This window comes from Mandrillus leucophaeus, unplaced genomic scaffold, assembly GCF_000951045.1.
Source record: "Mandrillus leucophaeus isolate KB7577 unplaced genomic scaffold, Mleu.le_1.0 Scaffold339, whole genome shotgun sequence".
Classification (NCBI taxonomy): Eukaryota; Metazoa; Chordata; class Mammalia; order Primates; family Cercopithecidae; genus Mandrillus; species Mandrillus leucophaeus.
The window spans coordinates 1,225,016-1,242,229 of NW_012103576.1; the positions used below are offsets into that span (position 1 = coordinate 1,225,016).

General features: G+C 38.6%; 2 protein-coding genes across 6 annotated transcripts in view; one reads left to right on the top strand and one right to left on the bottom strand.

The window, feature by feature from the left end:
* The window catches only part of FRMD7 (FERM domain containing 7), a 51,693-nt gene extending 40,264 nt beyond the window's left edge, over nt 1-11,429 (top strand). The window contains exons 6-12 of one of the 2 annotated variants that reach the window (XM_011988809.1): nt 2,516-2,630; nt 2,822-2,969; nt 3,957-4,052; nt 6,032-6,195; nt 8,144-8,212; nt 8,329-8,404; nt 9,451-11,429. In XM_011988809.1, the coding sequence (XP_011844199.1) occupies nt 2,516-2,630; nt 2,822-2,969; nt 3,957-4,052; nt 6,032-6,195; nt 8,144-8,212; nt 8,329-8,404; nt 9,451-10,545 (1,763 nt within the window). In that variant the 3' untranslated portion in view covers nt 10,546-11,429. The remainder of the gene's footprint in view (nt 1-2,515; nt 2,631-2,821; nt 2,970-3,956; nt 4,053-6,031; nt 6,196-8,143; nt 8,213-8,328; nt 8,405-9,450) is intronic. The other variant, XM_011988810.1, reaches the window with a different exon arrangement.
* A 1,064-nt stretch (nt 11,430-12,493) lies between these two features.
* STK26 (serine/threonine protein kinase 26) overlaps nt 12,494-17,214 on the bottom strand; it is a 52,396-nt gene continuing 47,675 nt past the window's right edge. For 3 of the 4 annotated variants that reach the window (XM_011988813.1, XM_011988812.1, XM_011988815.1), the window contains 4 exons: nt 16,405-16,498; nt 15,575-15,637; nt 15,357-15,493; nt 12,494-14,321 (listed from right to left, as the gene is read on the bottom strand). In XM_011988813.1, coding sequence (XP_011844203.1) covers nt 14,297-14,321; nt 15,357-15,493; nt 15,575-15,637; nt 16,405-16,498 — 319 coding nt within the window. In that variant the 3' untranslated portion in view covers nt 12,494-14,296. The remainder of the gene's footprint in view (nt 14,322-15,356; nt 15,494-15,574; nt 15,638-16,404; nt 16,499-17,214) is intronic. The other variant, XM_011988814.1, reaches the window with a different exon arrangement.

Sequence of the window (17,214 nt, forward strand, 5' to 3'; positions counted from 1 at the left end):
TTTTTTTTTTTTTTTGAGACAGAGCCTCACTCATTCACCCAACCTGGAGTGCAGTGGCATGGCCATGGCTCACTGTAGCCTTGAATTCCTGGGCTCAAGCAATGCTCCCACCTCAGCCTCCCAAGTAGCTGGGACCTGGGACCACAGGCACATGCCACCACACCCAGCTAATTTTTACGTTTTTTTGTAGAGATGGGGTCTTGCCATGTTTCCACAGCTGGTCTCGAACTCCTGGGCTCAAGCGATCCTCCTGCCTTGGCCTCCGTAAGTGCTGGGATTACAGGCATGAGCCACCACGCTCAGCGTTGGGATTTTCTACATGCAGGATCATGTTGACTGCAAGTAAAGACAGTTCTACCACCTTCTTTTCAGTGCAAATTCTTTATGTTTCTTCTTCTTGCCTGATTGCACTGACTAGAACCGTCGGTACAATGTTGAATAGATGTGGCAGGCACTTGATATCTTTACCTTATTTTTTATCTTAAGTGAAAGCATTTAGCTTCTCACCATTTAGTATATTCCTTGTTTGTTAAGTGTTTTGTTTTGTTTTGTTGATTGTGAGTGGGTATTAGACTTTGTGCAATGCTTTTTCTCCATCTCTTGAGAAGATAATGTGTGGGTTATTTTTGTCCTTTATTCTATTATCATAGTGTATTATAGTCATTGGTTTTCATATGTCAAACTGACCTTGCAGTCCTGAGATAAATTCAACTCATTGTGTGTAATATTTTTCATATGCTGCTGAATTCAAGTTACTAGTATTTTGTTCAGAATTTTTGCCTCTGTATTCATGAGGAATGTTGACCTATTGTCTTCATTTCTCAAGATGTTTTTGTCCTGTTTTGGTATCAAGGTAATACTGACCTCATAGAATGTGTTGCTAAGTGTCTACTCCTCTATTTTCTGGAAGAGTTTGTGAAGAATTGGTATTTATTTCTTATTTGAATATTTGATAGAATTAATCAGTGGAACCATCAGAGCCTTATTGGATTTTAATGTGATTTGTACATTTATCAGTATTGGTAAAACTAAATTAATAAATTAATGAGCCATTTCTTTGGTCTTTTTAAAAATGTTTACTATATGGAGATTTTCATTATATTGTGATTTTTGAGATACAGATATACACCCACCTGTCTAAAACACAAATGGAAAACCAAGAAAGAAGAGGAAAAAAACAGCCCTCCAGCACTCAAAATAGTTATACTATTGTCCATGTATCTTATTCAATAGAAGAGCACCATAGGATTCCATGGAACATCTATTTACTCTTACAGTATATAGAATGCTAACAGGTTTGGATATTTGCTTTCTCATTTTATGTTAGATTACATGTCTCACTTGAGAACAAAGTATTCTAAAGTTTGACTTCAGGGGAAGTCAGTGACCAGGAAGTGATTCATATAAATCTGACAGAGAGGAAAAAGGCACACAAATTATAAAGAAGAAAAAAGAATCCAAAAATCAAAACAATCTGAGGCAATTTAGGTTAAGGGCACATAGTCCTAAATGCCTTTGTAAACATAGTGCTATAATAGATGTTTTATAAAAATAAAGTGGAGGCATCTAGAAAAGAGCAAATTATGATCATGGATAAACTGCTAGCTATTTGGAAAAGCCAGAATGATTTTCAGAATGATTCATCTGTTGGGGATTTCAGATAGCTGAGGATTTACTAGACTCCCAATGTACAGAGTGATGAATTGGCTTGCAATGTAGTTGGCATTTATACTCCTCTTTCTTGATAATATATGATCAGGATGGAGTGGGGTTGGATGACTGTATTAGTTTTCTAGGGCTGCCATAACAAAATACCAGAGACTGGATGGCTTAAATGCCAGAAATGTATGTTCCACAATTCTGGAGGCTTCACGTCCAAGATAAGCTGTCGGCAGGTTTGTTTTTTCTGAGGCCTTTCTCCTTGGCTAGCAGATGGCTGCCTTCTTGTTGTGTTATCACTTGGTCTTTTTTCTGTGTACTCACATCCCTGGTGTCTCTCTGTGTGCCCAAATTTCTTCTTCTTATAAGGATACCAATCAGATTGGTTGAAGGCTTGTCTTAATGGAGTCATTTTACCTCAATCACCTCCTAAAAACTCTATCTCCAAATATAGTCACATTCTCTGCTACTGGAATTAGGACTCCAACATATGAACTTGGCAGAGGGTAGGGACATAGTTCCACCTATACCAGTGGCTGATTGAAAGTAAGAGAGGTCATATATACAATATGGTAGAAGAAAAATCTAACAAAATGTTCAACTGTGATCTTGGAGCCCTTAAGATGACTTCCTGTACTAAGACTGCAATGCTTCCAAACAGAAAAAGAGCCAGTAGAACCCCCAAACACACACACCCCTATAGAAACATAAATATACATAAAGCGTGGGGTTGGAGGCTTTGGACTGCACTGGCTGCAAATAAAGGGCTGTTTGATGGAGGACAAGGGTATACTGGATGCTCCATTGCTAAGTTCCTCAGAGGTAATGTGAAAAATGTGTTTTTCCTGTCATGCAGCAGAACTTGGAGACTTTCGTGAAGAAACAGATAGGAAGCATCTGGCACAAACTCGGTACTTACCAAACCAAGACTGTTTAGAGAGCAAGATCATGCACTTTCATCAGAAGCACATGTAAGTACTTTCAACTGGCACCTGCTTCCCCCAGTAGAGAACACTAAAGCTGGGGATGGACTCTTAAGAGCAAGCCCTTAAACCTGAGAAGTTTCAGGCTCCGTGAAATGCTAAGCTCCTCACGGAGCTCTCAGAGTGGAAATGTCATTCTTGTGGCATTTATTAGGCTCATAAATTCTTTCCCCTTTCAGTGGCAGGAGTCCAGCAGAATCTGACATTCTGCTACTGGACATAGCAAGAAAGCTGGATATGTATGGCATCAGGCCTCACCCCGCCAGTGATGGTGAAGGGATGCAGATTCACCTGGCTGTTGCTCACATGGGAGTACTGGTGTTACGGGTAAAATCTCTTTCCTTTCAAGCCCTTCGGCTTTAGTGACAGGTGGTTATCTTGGCTCAAATTTGGGTGTCCATTCCCAAGGTGATCTCACCCCTCAGTATTATCACCAGCCAGAAAAGGAAATGGTCAATCATATTTACTTGTAGTTGCATGAAAAGTGTATATGACAAACTAATAAACGTAGTTAACTGTAGAGAATGGATAGATGGGGACAGAAATAGGGGTGACAGTGGTGGGAGTGAGACTTCTTTCTATATATATCTTTTTGTGTACCTCTGATTTTCAGACCACGTGAATAGATGACCTGTTGAACAAACAACAGACAAGCAAAAACAAAGCTGGTTGGGCTGACCAGAAAGCCAAGGGAGTTTAGAGGAGTTGGAAATGGGTGTAGGCTGCTGTAATTAAACAGAATAGCCTGGAGAAGGGTCTGTCAGAGCTGGCAAGAAGGCTTGACTATGTGGAAGGCATTGTGGGCAAGGAAAATGAGGAGACTGCAGGAGAGAGGTATAGAGTTGGATGAAAGGGTGTTTTGGAATTAGTGGAAACAAAGGTTATATATTCAATATAGATGAGGCAGCAAGATATGGCCAAGATGTGATGTGGGCAGTGAGGAGCTATTGAAGGTGTTTGAGCTCCTGTCAGGAGAAAGAAGACATTGTTTTTAGTAGATGAATCGGGAAACATGGGAAAGGGGTGAGATTAGAGAAGCTATTGTAGTAATCCTTTCCTCTTGTGATCTCCCTGTGCTGGCTAGAAACCTTCCCTAGGCATACCCCTTCTTGCTTGCATTCCAGAGCATCCTTGTGTCCCACCTGAAATGCCTTCTTTGACCACAGCTCCTACCCAGTGCAGCAGGATCAGTCTGTTGAAGTGATGGGTCAAGGGCGGTCCCTTTTATGAAGTGCATTTTCTATCAGGTTTGTACTGTCTTACAAACCAACTCGTGTTAATACATTCTGAAATCTGCCACATTTTTTATTGTAGGGAAATACAAAGATCAATACTTTTAACTGGGCTAAAATCCGCAAGTTGAGTTTTAAGAGAAAGCATTTTCTCATCAAACTTCATGCCAATATATTGGTAAGTAGCTTCCTAATAAATTCGTTTACTTTCTGTTCACTGGGAAATTTTTTGGTTGTTTCTGCAAATCGTTTGAACGTAAGTGGTGAAAGCTGATTGGCCCTGAGTGATTATGTGTCTTTTATTTTGCCTTTAATGAAATCAACCAGAGTTTTAATCATTTTTTACTAAAGGTAAAACACTAAGAAATCTGGTTGGCAGTTTAGAATTAACAAAGTAATAGGAAAATGGGGCAACTGGGCTGAAAGGCAAGTCTCCCTGGAAACTATTTTTTAGGGATTTGATGAGTCAAATGGGAGTGACCAGATCTAGGACTAAGAACAAATTGATTTGATGTTATCTGTTCCATTTTATAAAGTATCTTTAATTACCTTCCTTAAGCAAAAATTACTGAACACCTAGTATATGCCAAAAACAAGCAGGATGTGGGAGTCAGGTATACACGTAAGCAAAATAAACAATTTTTGGGCAAGGTTACATAGTAAAGGGTGAGACAAAGGTGCTAGAAATGATCTTCTTCTTCTTCTTCTTTTATTCTAGAGATGGGTCTCACTGTTGCCCAGACTGCAGTGGAGTGGTGACATATAGCTCAGAGCAGCCTCAACCTCCTGGACTTAAGTGATCCTCACGCCTCAGTCTTTTGAGTAGCTAGGACTACAGGCATGCACCACCACACTTTGCTAATTTTTAAAACATTTTTTGTAGAAACAAGGTCTCACTATGTTGCCCAGGCTGGCCTCGAACTCCTGGCCTCAAGTGATCCTTTTACCTTGGCCTCCCAAAGTGCTGACGTTACAGGCATGAGCCACTTAGTCTAGAAAGGAATTTTTTTATGACCATAAGGAAAATAAAAAATGTGTATCAACTAATTTTTAATCTACTGAAGATCCAGCAGTTTGGATTTTATTCTCTGCATCTTGACGCTATAGAAAAGTGTTCATTGAGCAGTTCAAGTAACTGGACTCAGTGTGAAGCTCATGGAGAGCCCCAGAGGCTACATGCAGGAACCTGGAAAGGAATGAGAGAAGTGGGGTCAGTGCAGTGAGTTGATGGGGCTGCTGAAAACAGGGCTGCAAACATGCCATGTGATGGGTACATATAGTGTCAGGAGATGGGGCAAACTTGAACTTTAGGTATGGAAAGCCAAGATTAGAATATGCTAGATGAGCAATATAGAGCATTGTACAAGACAGCCTATAGAGGAAAAAGTTTTTCTAACTGTTACACTAAAAAGACTCATGGGCTGAATGTGGTGGCTCTCATTCATAATCCCAGTGCTTTAAGAGGCTGAGGTGAAAGGATCACTTGAGTTCAAGAGTTTGAGACCAACCTGGGCAACATAGCAAGACCCCATCTCAACAACAACAATAAAAATACAAAGAAATTAGCCAGGTATGGTGGCACATGCCTGTAGTTCTAGCTATTCAGGAGGCTGAGTCAGGAAGATTGCTTGAGTCCAGGAGTTCGAGGTTATAGTGAGTGATGATCATGCCACTGCACTTCAGCCTGGGCAACAGACACCTTGCCTCAAGGAAACAACAGACTTATGTACATGTAATCATCTTATAAACCCTTCCATCTATAAGGAAATCTTCTCTTCCCTCCTGTTTCCTGTTGGTCATTTATAACTTCTCCTGACCTTGGAAAGATATACCCTTTGACATCATTTTAATCTAATTTACAACTTTATAAAAATGTTTCTGGCAGAGAAGAGTGAGTAAAAAAGGTATTTAAGGTGAGGGGAGAGTGCAAAGCAAGATTTACTTCTTAGAGAAGGCTCTGTTTGTGAGCAGTTGCCCTGTCTGTTCCTCGAAAGGTTGCCAATCATTAGGTTTCAGTAGGTGTGAAACCTACAGGGAGCCAAGTGGAAAATCAGAAGCTGCATGGGCCAATGGAGCAATAGTTTGGAAGGCATTGGGATTTGAAGGTCTTTGATATTCTTGAAGGATGTTTTACTTGATGGAAATTGGTTTACACAGGTGTTGTGCAAGGATACCTTGGAGTTCACCATGGCCAGCCGAGATGCCTGCAAGGCTTTCTGGAAGACTTGTGTGGAGTACCATGCTTTCTTTAGGCTTTCGGAAGAGCCCAAATCAAAGCCCAAAACCCTACTCTGCAGTAAGGGTTCCAGTTTCCGCTATAGGTAATTAAACAATGCACATAGGCAAACTACACTGCTTCTTTTCAATAACACGGGAGGTTTAGGAGGAGTTCACATTCTAGAAGCAACAGAGAATCCATTTCAATCACATCAAGGATCACACCGTTTCCTACTCATTCTCTGTGTGACACATTAAGTCAATGATTCCTAACTAGGAGGCAGGAAGAGGGGGACACCTTACCTAAGGGGTAGGATCCGAGTCTCAGCAAGGATGGGTGGATGTGTGCAGTTTGAGAATACATGTTCTATAAACCCACTGTTTCTCTTATATTTAACTTATATGCAAACCATGGAAAGAAAAGCTCAACATCCTTTGGGTTGTGAAAGCTAGTGTGAGAAAGCACTGGAGGGGATAAGAGATTTAGAAAATTGAACAATATGCCACTAGAGGCTCCTCACTACAGGTCACACTTTGGAGGAATCAAAGCAAGGTTGGGTTAAGATCTTGTCTTTGCTTGAATACATCAGCCTAGGAATCCACTGGAGGAAGTTTTCAAAACTTTTAGCTAAGGTACTAAATTCTGATTAAAAGCTTTCCCATAAAGGATTTTTTTTTTCAAAGAGTGGTATCCTACCCCAGTAAAAATTAAGATCTATGAAACTTACATATTTCTGATTGAATCTTTCCAATCTGTATTCTACAAATCTCTGCCTTCTTAAACAGATGATACTGAGCATATTTTGCCCTTTTCTTAATGACCTGAGTTATTATAAACATCAGGTATTATCTTTTGCAGGCAGCTGTAGTGCAATGATGGCCTCAGGGCAGGGGAGGCATGTCAAGGCCCTGTACTTAGGTGATAAATGGTCCAGACTTTTTAGGCTTTATTATTCTTGCGATTTTTTTTTTTTTTTGAAATGGAGTCTCGCTTTGTTGCCCAGGCTGGAGTGCAATGGCGCAATCTTGGTTCACTGCAACCTCCGCCCCCTGGGTTCAAGCAATTCTCTGCCTCAGCCTTCCAAGTAGCTGGGATTACAGGTGCGGGCCACCACAGCTGGCTAATTTTTGTACTTTTGGTAGAGACAGGGTTTCACCATCTTGGCCAGGCTGGTCTTGAACCCCTGACCTTGTAATCCACCTGCCTCAGCCTCCCAAAGTGCTTGGATTACAGGAGTAAGCCATGGCGCTTGGCCAATTCTTGTGATTTTTTTTTTTTTTATTTTTGTTTCTCCCGGCCGTGATCTGACTTTCTTTGCTAGTGTATGCCTGACTAGAACAATCCTCTTCTACTGTTTAGTTAGCTGCTTTTCTTCTGCTGTGGACTGGGAAACCAGATAAGTAACCTCATTCAAAGTAGTATGGAAAATCAGTCAGTTGACTCTGATTTGGTGGTACAGGAAAAGCCTTTAAAGGAAAATATATTGTTATTATTATTATTATTTGAGACAGGGTCTCGCTGTGTTGCTCAGGCTGGAGTGCAGTGGCATGATCTCTGCTCACTGCAGCCTCGACCTCCTGGGCTCAAGCAATCCTCCCACCTCAGCCTCCCAAGTGGTTGGGACTACAGGCATGCACTACCATGCGCAGGTAATTTTTATTATTTTTGTAGAGGTGAGGTCTCACTATGTTGCCCAGGCTGGTCTCAAACTCCTGGGCTCAAGTCATCCTCCTGCCTCAGCCTCCCAAAGTGCTGGGATTAAGGTGTGAGCCACCATGCCCAGACCAGGTATATCATTTGTAAAGCCCACAATTTTTAGCTGTTACATAACCCTGTTCAGAGGTCTTTAAAAAATACCTGCGTTCTGAGTAGTTGAGGTTGTTCTCTGCCTGGTCCTTGAATAAGTGGGTATTATCATTGTGATAGTCAAAGATTCATGACATATGTCATTCATCTAGTCTTTTGATTTCAACAATAAATGAGGCTTTCAAGTTTTGGTACCCTATTGGTTTATGGCTAGAACTAAGGATTTTTATTGTTCCTTATGATAGTGGAAGAACCCAAAGGCAACTTTTGGAATATGGGAGAAAAGGGAGGCTGAAGAGCTTGCCATTTGAAAGGTACATCATTTTGTTTCTCTTGCTCGTGTTGATTTTATGTTGAATTTGGAGATTTCTATGTATCCTGGTATTCACATGAAGGTTATTTCAATGACTTCTCTGCTTGGGGATTTCAGGAAACATTACCCATCTCAGTACCATGAACGACAGTGCAGGTCCTCACCAGACCTCCTCTCTGATGTGTCAAAACAAGTAAGGTTTCTGAAAATTTCTACTTCTTTAGATAAATGTAATTTGTGCAAATTTCAAATGCTTCCAAGGATTGATTCTGTCAGAATCCCAGTGTGTAAAAGGGTTACTCTGTTCGAGTAGGTTAGCTTCCTGGGGAGGTCTGTCAGCTCAGTCTTTCCTGCCAATAGAAGACCATTTAGTAAACTACCACTGGTGTGTACCTTATAGACTGAGGGTTCTGGCACATCTTCAAATTGCAACCTGTGTTGCTAACATCTTGCAAAATGCAGATCCAAATGAATTCTATGGCTTTGAATTTTCAAAACTGAAAGCTCCATCTTTTTACCTATGAAAATCTTAAGGTGTGGAGGAAGGTATAAGGTCTTGGGTTAAAGTTTTAGAGTACTTTTCCTGTGTAGTTTTGTAAGTTAAGGACAAAGTGTTGTTCCCCTGGAACTGTGAGACGATGACTTCCTTTGACATTTTTAGTATGAAAATTGTGAATTATTATTATTTTACTTTCCCTAAAAAATAATTATAGGTCTCATAAACCCTCAAGCCTTCAAGTCACTGGCAGTTTTTATCCAAAAGACATCAGAAGCATAATGATGAAAGGAGCCATTTAGTATATGAACCTCTCCTACCATTCATAGCCCTCCTCCCACCATTTTACAGAAAATAGGGAGGAGACTGGAGCAACAAGGTTAGGAGACTTGTCTAAGGTCACACAGCAAATCAGAGACAGAGCCAGGACTAAAAGGCAGGACTCCTGGTTCACTAATATAGCTATTAAACCAAACTGCTTGTAGTGTATACACTCAGAGTCTGGAAGTAGGATGGCACTGAGAAAGAATAGTGTCACATGTACTTTTTAACACATGCACTGGGATGTGGTACAAGTTATTATCCTTTCTTTATATATTTATCTACCCTAGAATAGAACATGGATCTTGTTAAATGACTTTATGAAGAACTACCTTTCAAACTTTGAGGCTAATTTAGATCCCTCCCCCAGCCCTAACCAAATGGCCTTTTCCTTCTTTCACCAATGTGTCCTTTGTCTCAAGGTGGAAGATTTGAGACTAGCATATGGTGGTGGCTACTACCAAAATGTGAATGGAGTGCACGCATCTGAGCCGGTGCTGGACAGTAGGAGGAGGAACTCTGCAGTGGAGGTGACATTTGCAACTGAACTGGAGCATTCCAAACCAGAGGCGGATCCCACATTGCTACATCAGTCCCAAAGCAGTTCCTCTTTCCCTTTTATTTATACAGACCCTGTCTTTAACACTGAGCCTGATCCTAACCCTGATCCCAGAGACTTTTTTTCGGAGAGGAGTCCTCTAAGCTCCTTCCAAACGAGCTGTAAGTTTGCTGGTAATCACATGAGCACATCTTCTGGCCTCACAAGCAAAGTGAGTCCAGCAAAGCAGCTAACTTACATGGATGTGCCCTATATTCCTTGTACAGGTCAGCAGGTTGGTATTATGCCTCCCCAGGTCTTTTTTTATGTGGACAAGCCACTCCAGGTGCCCAGACGGTCCCCAATCAGAGCAGAGGAAAGGACAAGGCCAGATAGCTATATAGAGCCCACTGCAATGAAGCCAGCCAAAAGAAGCCCAAGGAATATCAGAATGAAGAGCTTTCAGCAAGACCTGCAAGGACTCCAAGAAGCTATAGCCGGGACTAGTGTTAGGAGCAACATCAATGTAGGTCTAGAAGAGAAAGACCCAAATTTGGAAGATGCATTTGTATCTAACGTTCAAGAGCAAACCCCTAAAAGGTCCCAGAGCCAATCAGACATGAAAACTATTCATTTTCCTTTTGGGTCAGAATTTAGACCTTTAGGGCCTTGTCCTGCTCTCAGTCGTAAAGCAGACCTGTTTACATATATGTTTGCAGAGCAGGAGTTGCCAGCAGTTCTAATGGATCAAAGTACAGCAGAAAGGTATGTAGCTAGTGAATCCAGTGATTCTGAATCAGAGATTCTTAAACCAGACTACTATGCTTTGTATGGCAAAGAAATAAGGTCACCCATGGCCAGAATCCGCTTGTCTTCTGGTAGTCTACAGTTAGATGAAGAAGATGAAGATGCTTCTTTCAACACACCAACTGCTGAAGACAGGACTTCACTAAAACCATGTAATTACTTTTTAGCTTAAAAGTGTGAACCTATGGACATTTCTGAGCCAGTTCCATGTTACCGACTTAGGCAGAAAATAATGAAACTTGTAGAAACCATTTTCTTGGTTACTACATATTCATTGGTCTGAAGAAAATCTCATTTTTGACATCTACCTTATGAAAGATCCAGCTGTTGCCTCATTCCTTGAGTTTCACTCTTCCAGTACCTCTGAAGGGACTCTAGAACATGCCCTCTCCTCCCCAGCACTGTGGCAAGGTGAGGTGGGTATTTGTCATCGCCACTGCATACTTCCACACAGAGACATTGTGAGTGAAGGTCAGGTTCTTCAATGCTGAAGAATGGTGACAGTATGGGTTGGCATTTGGAATTGGCTTCTAATGGCATTTAGTGATTTAGTAGATTGTGAATGTGTTGATCTTTGTGCTCTTAAAAAACACTGAACGAATATTTCAGTCTTTACTATTTGTGTGGGGCCCAGTAGAAATGGTCTTGTAATATGTTAAAGACTTCCATTTTTATAACATATATAAGGGGAGCATGACCCTCCTACAGCCTCAGGAACAAGGTGGTGGCATAGATCCTCTCAAGAGAATACAAGTTTAGAATTAATCTAGGACTTGGCAGAATTCTAAACCTAGGAAATTCATGAATTAAATCAATTTCTAGAGCCAGACATAAACCTGATAAAAATATCCTGTTGTTTTACTTATAACTTCTATATTCTTAACTATCTACTATATCTAGTAAAAGAGAAACATTAACAGGTCAGTTTGTTTATCTAATATTTCCTGCCGGAATTTATTTTTTGTCATAGCTTCTTGCATGTATGCAGGCCAGGAAATGAATGTTATTGTAATAAAGTGTGATGGAAAATCCAGGTAATTAAAAAATAAATTATAATTATGTTCTTCCTTTTGTTTTAATCAATTTCAGAAGTGATTGGTTCTGGCCTATTTTACTAAGGAAAGGGACAGTTACACAACAAGGAAAAGGAGGGAGGCAAGTGAAAATGTATGGCCAAGGAGAGGAAAAGTAGTAGAATTGAAGGGTAGCTGAAACAAAAAAGGATGGTACTAATACCAGGGTGAGTTAATGAACCAGAATTCCATTTTTGACCCATTCAAAATTTCTCTAATGGTCCTCCTAGAAGGTATAGCATTCTATTTGAGAAGTTTATTTTGTTTGATTTTAAAGTCCAACCATTTACAAGATAATGTTACTACAAACTTCAAAGAAAGGAGGCAATTCTATAGGCAAGTTATTTTTATATACAACTTAAAGGAGAAAAAAAACTAATGGAATAGTTTCCTTATTCTCCTAGTCTTTACATCAGAAAAATCCCTTTTAATATACCTCATCCCACTCCTTTCCTCCATCCTAGCACTTTCTTGTCTGCTCCCGGACTCATATTTAGTAACTCACAAGTCAAGAGTAACTATCTAATAATAAGAATATATTGAAACCCAATCACCTGGGCTTAATAATATAGTATAATATTAAAATATTATATAATTAATATATGAATATATTAATACATATTAATACCATAGATCCTTAATGCTATGTTAAGTTCACCCTCAACCTCTTCTCTAGGAAAAACTTAAACTCCTTTATGTTAATGGTATTTCTCATATCAATTTCTAAAAATCTTCACTAAGTTTATATCTGTATATGATCTCTTAATAATATAATAATCAGGGTGACCATATAATTTATTGTTCAACCCAGGACACTTTCAAGTGAAAGGGGACGTTATTAATAATTTGGTCAAGACGGGAGGCTTGGAAATTAGGACAGATGTTCACTGTAGCTATAATTAATGCTTAATGAAATGTGAAGAGTATCTTCTGGTTTCCAACAGAAACTTCGATTTTAGTGTTTGAACAATAAAGGACAAAGGAGAAATAATTTGAAACACTGAAGTCCCATACCACACCCCCATCTCAAGGAAAACAAACATTGAGGACTGTGAAATTTAAATATTTATTTTCAAAACCCCAAAACACTGGAGTATGCTTCACCTAGAAACAGTTTACAGGACGAATAGCTATAATGAATAAGCAATACAATTTGTATTTGGGATGCAATTGTGTTGTAAAGTTTCAAATAATCAATTTATAAATTTGCTGCTTTTACTTTTACAAAAATATTCATTTAACCCATAACATGAGTTGCAAAATTATCTCCAGACTTCTACAGATTATAAACTGTAATTGTGTTTCAGTTACACAGCGGGTGAAAAATTTAACTGAACCATTACTTCAAAATACAATGCATTAAAAATAATTGTTACAATATAGGCACCAATAAAAAGAATTTTCTTGGCATACAACACCAGAACAACCTTCTCAAGTATCTATACCATGTAAAGTAAAAAGAGGATGTAATGGCCACTTTGACTAAAAACTGTATTCCTTACAGGAAGAATATCTTTCGTCTAATATTTGGCAATTACTCAGATTTTTTTAAAAATGACTTTTGTGCAAAAACCAAATTGTGCAGATCCAAACAATTAAACATTAACTATCAAAACTAAATATCAATAATTCTACAACTACTGAAATATAGCCCCAGTTCAGAACTTAGGCAGGCATAATACTGGGCTTAAAAGAAAAAGGCATCACCAACATAATAGTGCCATAAATATAAGTGAAAATTAACTGTGCAATCTAACTTACCTTTGAGTGGACAGAAATCATCCTGTACTATGGTTATTTTCATGTGAACTAGAAAATGCTCACTTAAATATCCTTTTAAAAACAACAAACTGATGCTTATTAGTGACAATTATGAAGAACAAAAATATATAAATAGTTTATAGGACAATTCATTACCATGGCAAAAATATGCTGGTGTAACTTATATTCATACCTATGGATCAGGTATTTAATCACATGACAATCAGCTTTTTTTTTTTTTTTTTTTTTTTTTGGCTCTCAAAATCCAAGCAGATAGTATGGGATTTTAGTTGAAGATGTAAAACATGAAGCCAGACTAACTCCTCCAACATTACCAAACACCTATCCTTGGGTAAATGATCTTGCTTTAAATTTCTAACCATGTTAAATAAGGGTAAAATTGCCTCTTCTACCTAAAAGAGAATGTAAATACTATACACCAAGAGGTACCTCTGTTGCTGTACATTGCCTGTAAATGCTTCAAACACAGGCTCTCAAATGTGATAATCATTGAGCTGCCTGGAATATCATACCAACTTGGTAGAAGAATCAATACTTTTACAGGTTTCATTTAAAAGACTTTACTAAAATTTTCTGTTTTAAGAAGGTATGACTTATTTACACCTCCCCACCAATAGTCATTTTTAGAATACGCATGTTTAAAACAACAACAACAACAACAACAACACTTTTTGAAGCTTGATACTTTACAAAAGCTGAATACTGAGAATGACTTTGAAAGACCTGTACGTTTCATGACTGTAGTCAATTAAAGATCAAGACGTGAAAGGTATTCATCTTAGTAACTTAACTTAAGAAATAGGGATACTTAAAAGCAAAACGGTGTCTCAACATTTACTAGAATACAGGTGAAACTATAGTATTAAAAGTTACTCCTTACAAAATAATCCTTTCAAAATATAAAATGATAAACACCATCACAAAATAGTTTAATAGCTTCTTCCAAATCTTCAGTGTTGCAAAGATCCAAAAGGCACCTGGAGCTCATGGGTTAAGCATTGTTAAGCTTGAAGTAGCTTTGGTGGGGCTCTCTGGGTCCATATGAAACAGAAGCCAATAATAAGTTTCTTAGGGGGATTCGTCTGCTGAACACCTATAAAATTTTTTAAAAATGTAAACAAATGTACAACTATGCATATTTATATTTCTCTTTTGTATGAACTCTGCAATGAAGAAACTGATTCCACAAAAGGGATACATTGTTTTTATGGAATCTCATCATGTAGATGTTAAAATATAAACAAGTTCAAAAATCCCTTCTGTATCTGATTTCACAACTTCCAATTGATTTGTTTTCAAATGGGAGGTCTTCATTAAAATATAAGGGATTTTAAGAGGGGGTTAGGTTTACGAGTACAAGTGAGCCTTATCAGATAGAAAGATCTTTGAGAGTGTGTGATTTCACAGGTCACAGAGTTTGTTCCAACTCAATCCCAGTGGCATCACAAACAAAGAAATATAAAGATGCACTGAGAAGAGATATAACAAGGTCAAGGCTAAAATTAGTATCACCTTATAGCTTGCTTGAGCTAAGGAGTGTATATGTGTGTACATGCATACAAAAGTCTTGTTGAAAATTTTTTTAAAAATTAAATGTAAGAACTTTTTTGAATGTGAACAAAATCAAATGAATATTTCAAGAGACAACATAGAAACTGAAGTTGAACATAAGAGCCCTTTTTCAGTCTGGATTGAGTCCCTCTACCTTTTCCTTAACTTTTCATATGGAGGTCAAATGTAGGAACTTTAGCACTGGAAATTATGCAACTAGTGGTGTTTTGTTAAATTCTGAGGGTAGTGGCAAGAAAGAAAGCATTCCCCAATGATATTAATGAGAGCTCAAATGAGAATATGCTCAGTGACCTTTTGTCCATACTCCTACTAGTGGAGAAAGAAAAACAGGCCATTTCATGCAGTGGAAAACTACCTTGTCATGCCTAAAAATTCCAAAAGCTAATGTTTAAGATACACAACAAACAAAAACTATTTTTAAGTATACAACTATGTATTAAAAGGTGACTTTGTTAGGAATAATTGGAATGGTTGAATCAAAGAAATTACATTGCATCATAAATTAACATACAACAGAAAATGCAAAATAATTTTTAAAATGACATTTCCAACTTACTTTTGAAATTTTTCAATTAGCTTCTTCACCATTTTATCTGTGATGCCGGGACAGGCGGCTTCAGCCACAGCAATACTTTTCTCGAGTTCTTCAATCGCCTGATTCCTGCTAGCATTATTCTCGTCCTGCTGTTTAAGCTGAGAAAGAGTAATAATTAAAACACTTAAAATATTATACTACTTCAAACAGATATCCAAGGCCAATTAATCTGTACTTACTTCAGCAAATGCAGGTGTGATTATCATAGACAAACAGCTCAGGGTTTGCACAAGATCTTGCTCCTTTGAACAAATGATACAGATTATACACATGAAATTAAAATAATTGTTATGATTTTCTTATTCTTTAACAAATACGAACTAATTTGAATGCCCCACTGAAAACAAAATATTGTATGCAAGGCAAGTCTCTAAGCTTTCTTCCTGTCATTCATTCCCCTTCATCATCCAGAAGTCCTCTAACTTCTAGGATTACAATAGATACCTATGATTCCCTGGGCTTATGTATCTCTAGGTGAAATGCACTTAAAAAATACCAATATGAGCCGGGCACAGTGGCTCAAGCCTGTAATCCCAGCACTTTGGGAGGCCGAGATGGGCGGATCACGAGGTCAGGAGATCGAGACCATCCTGGCTAACATGGCGAAACCCGTCTCTACTAAAAAATACAAAAAACTAGCCAGGCGAGGTGGCAGGCGCCTGTAGTCCCAGCTACTCGGGAGGCTGAGGCAGGAGAATGGCGTAAACCCGGGAGGCGGAGCTTACAGTGAGCCAAGATCCGGCCACTGCACTCCAGCCTGGGCGACACAGCGAGACTCCGTCTCAAAAGAAAAAAAAAAAAAAAAAAAAAATTCCAATATGGCCACTTAAGTAACTTCTATTAACTTTTTTAATTAGCTCAAAACTAATGACAAATGAAGCATACTACAAACACAGTGAGGCAGACAGGCATTTGGGGTATTCAATCCTAACAATTTTGGGCCATTATAATCTCACTACATAGTTTGAAAAACTGTATGAAGAGTAAGTAATTGTCTCCATATACATACTGCCCCATTCTGTACTTTCTTTGGATCAGGCTTCTTTCGTACGGTGGTAAAGCTCCATTCAGGGTGAGTATTGTTTTCCCTGCTGGTAGATTCCCTAAAGAGATTGCCAAAGATACCTCTATAAGTGACCAAATGATTTAGCATGGCAAAAATATCAAATCGATGTATGTAGAATCTAAAGGAATAATTGTACCAATGTTTAAAAACTCCTGGTACAAAAAAGATCTGATCTCAGCTTCAGGTGAATACTACATTTTACTACAGAGTGGTAGTGGAGTGGTTCTCAGCTCGATGTGTGCTTCATTGAGACCTCCTACCAAATGTAAATACCTGTCCCTCACTGCTCCCCACCTATTGAATCAGGATCTCCAGTGGTGTGGCTTGTGATTGCTTTAAGGTTCCATGAGTGACTCTTATGGGAAGCTAAGGCTAACACCCATCAGAATAGGGCACAAATTATTCTGATATTTTTTATCCCTTTCCAACATTGAGCAATTTCTCATAAATGGAAGAATCTCAGGGTAGTATCTAAATAAATTTGGTGTTGCCTTTTTGCCAGTTCAGCTGGTAGAGGACTAAATTCTGGCATAGCATACAGACTTTCCTAGTCTAAATTAATTGACGGACTTAGAGGCTGAATTTTTAATGTAAACGCTGTTGTTATAAAACACTACAACTTTTTCAAGAAATAAAAATTACACATAAATGAATATTCAAATGTATCAGTCTGATTTTGACTTGGTACATGGCCAAGACGTGGGAAAGGAAAGTTCTTTAGAGGGATTTTGCAGGTTGCCATCAAAGTATGAG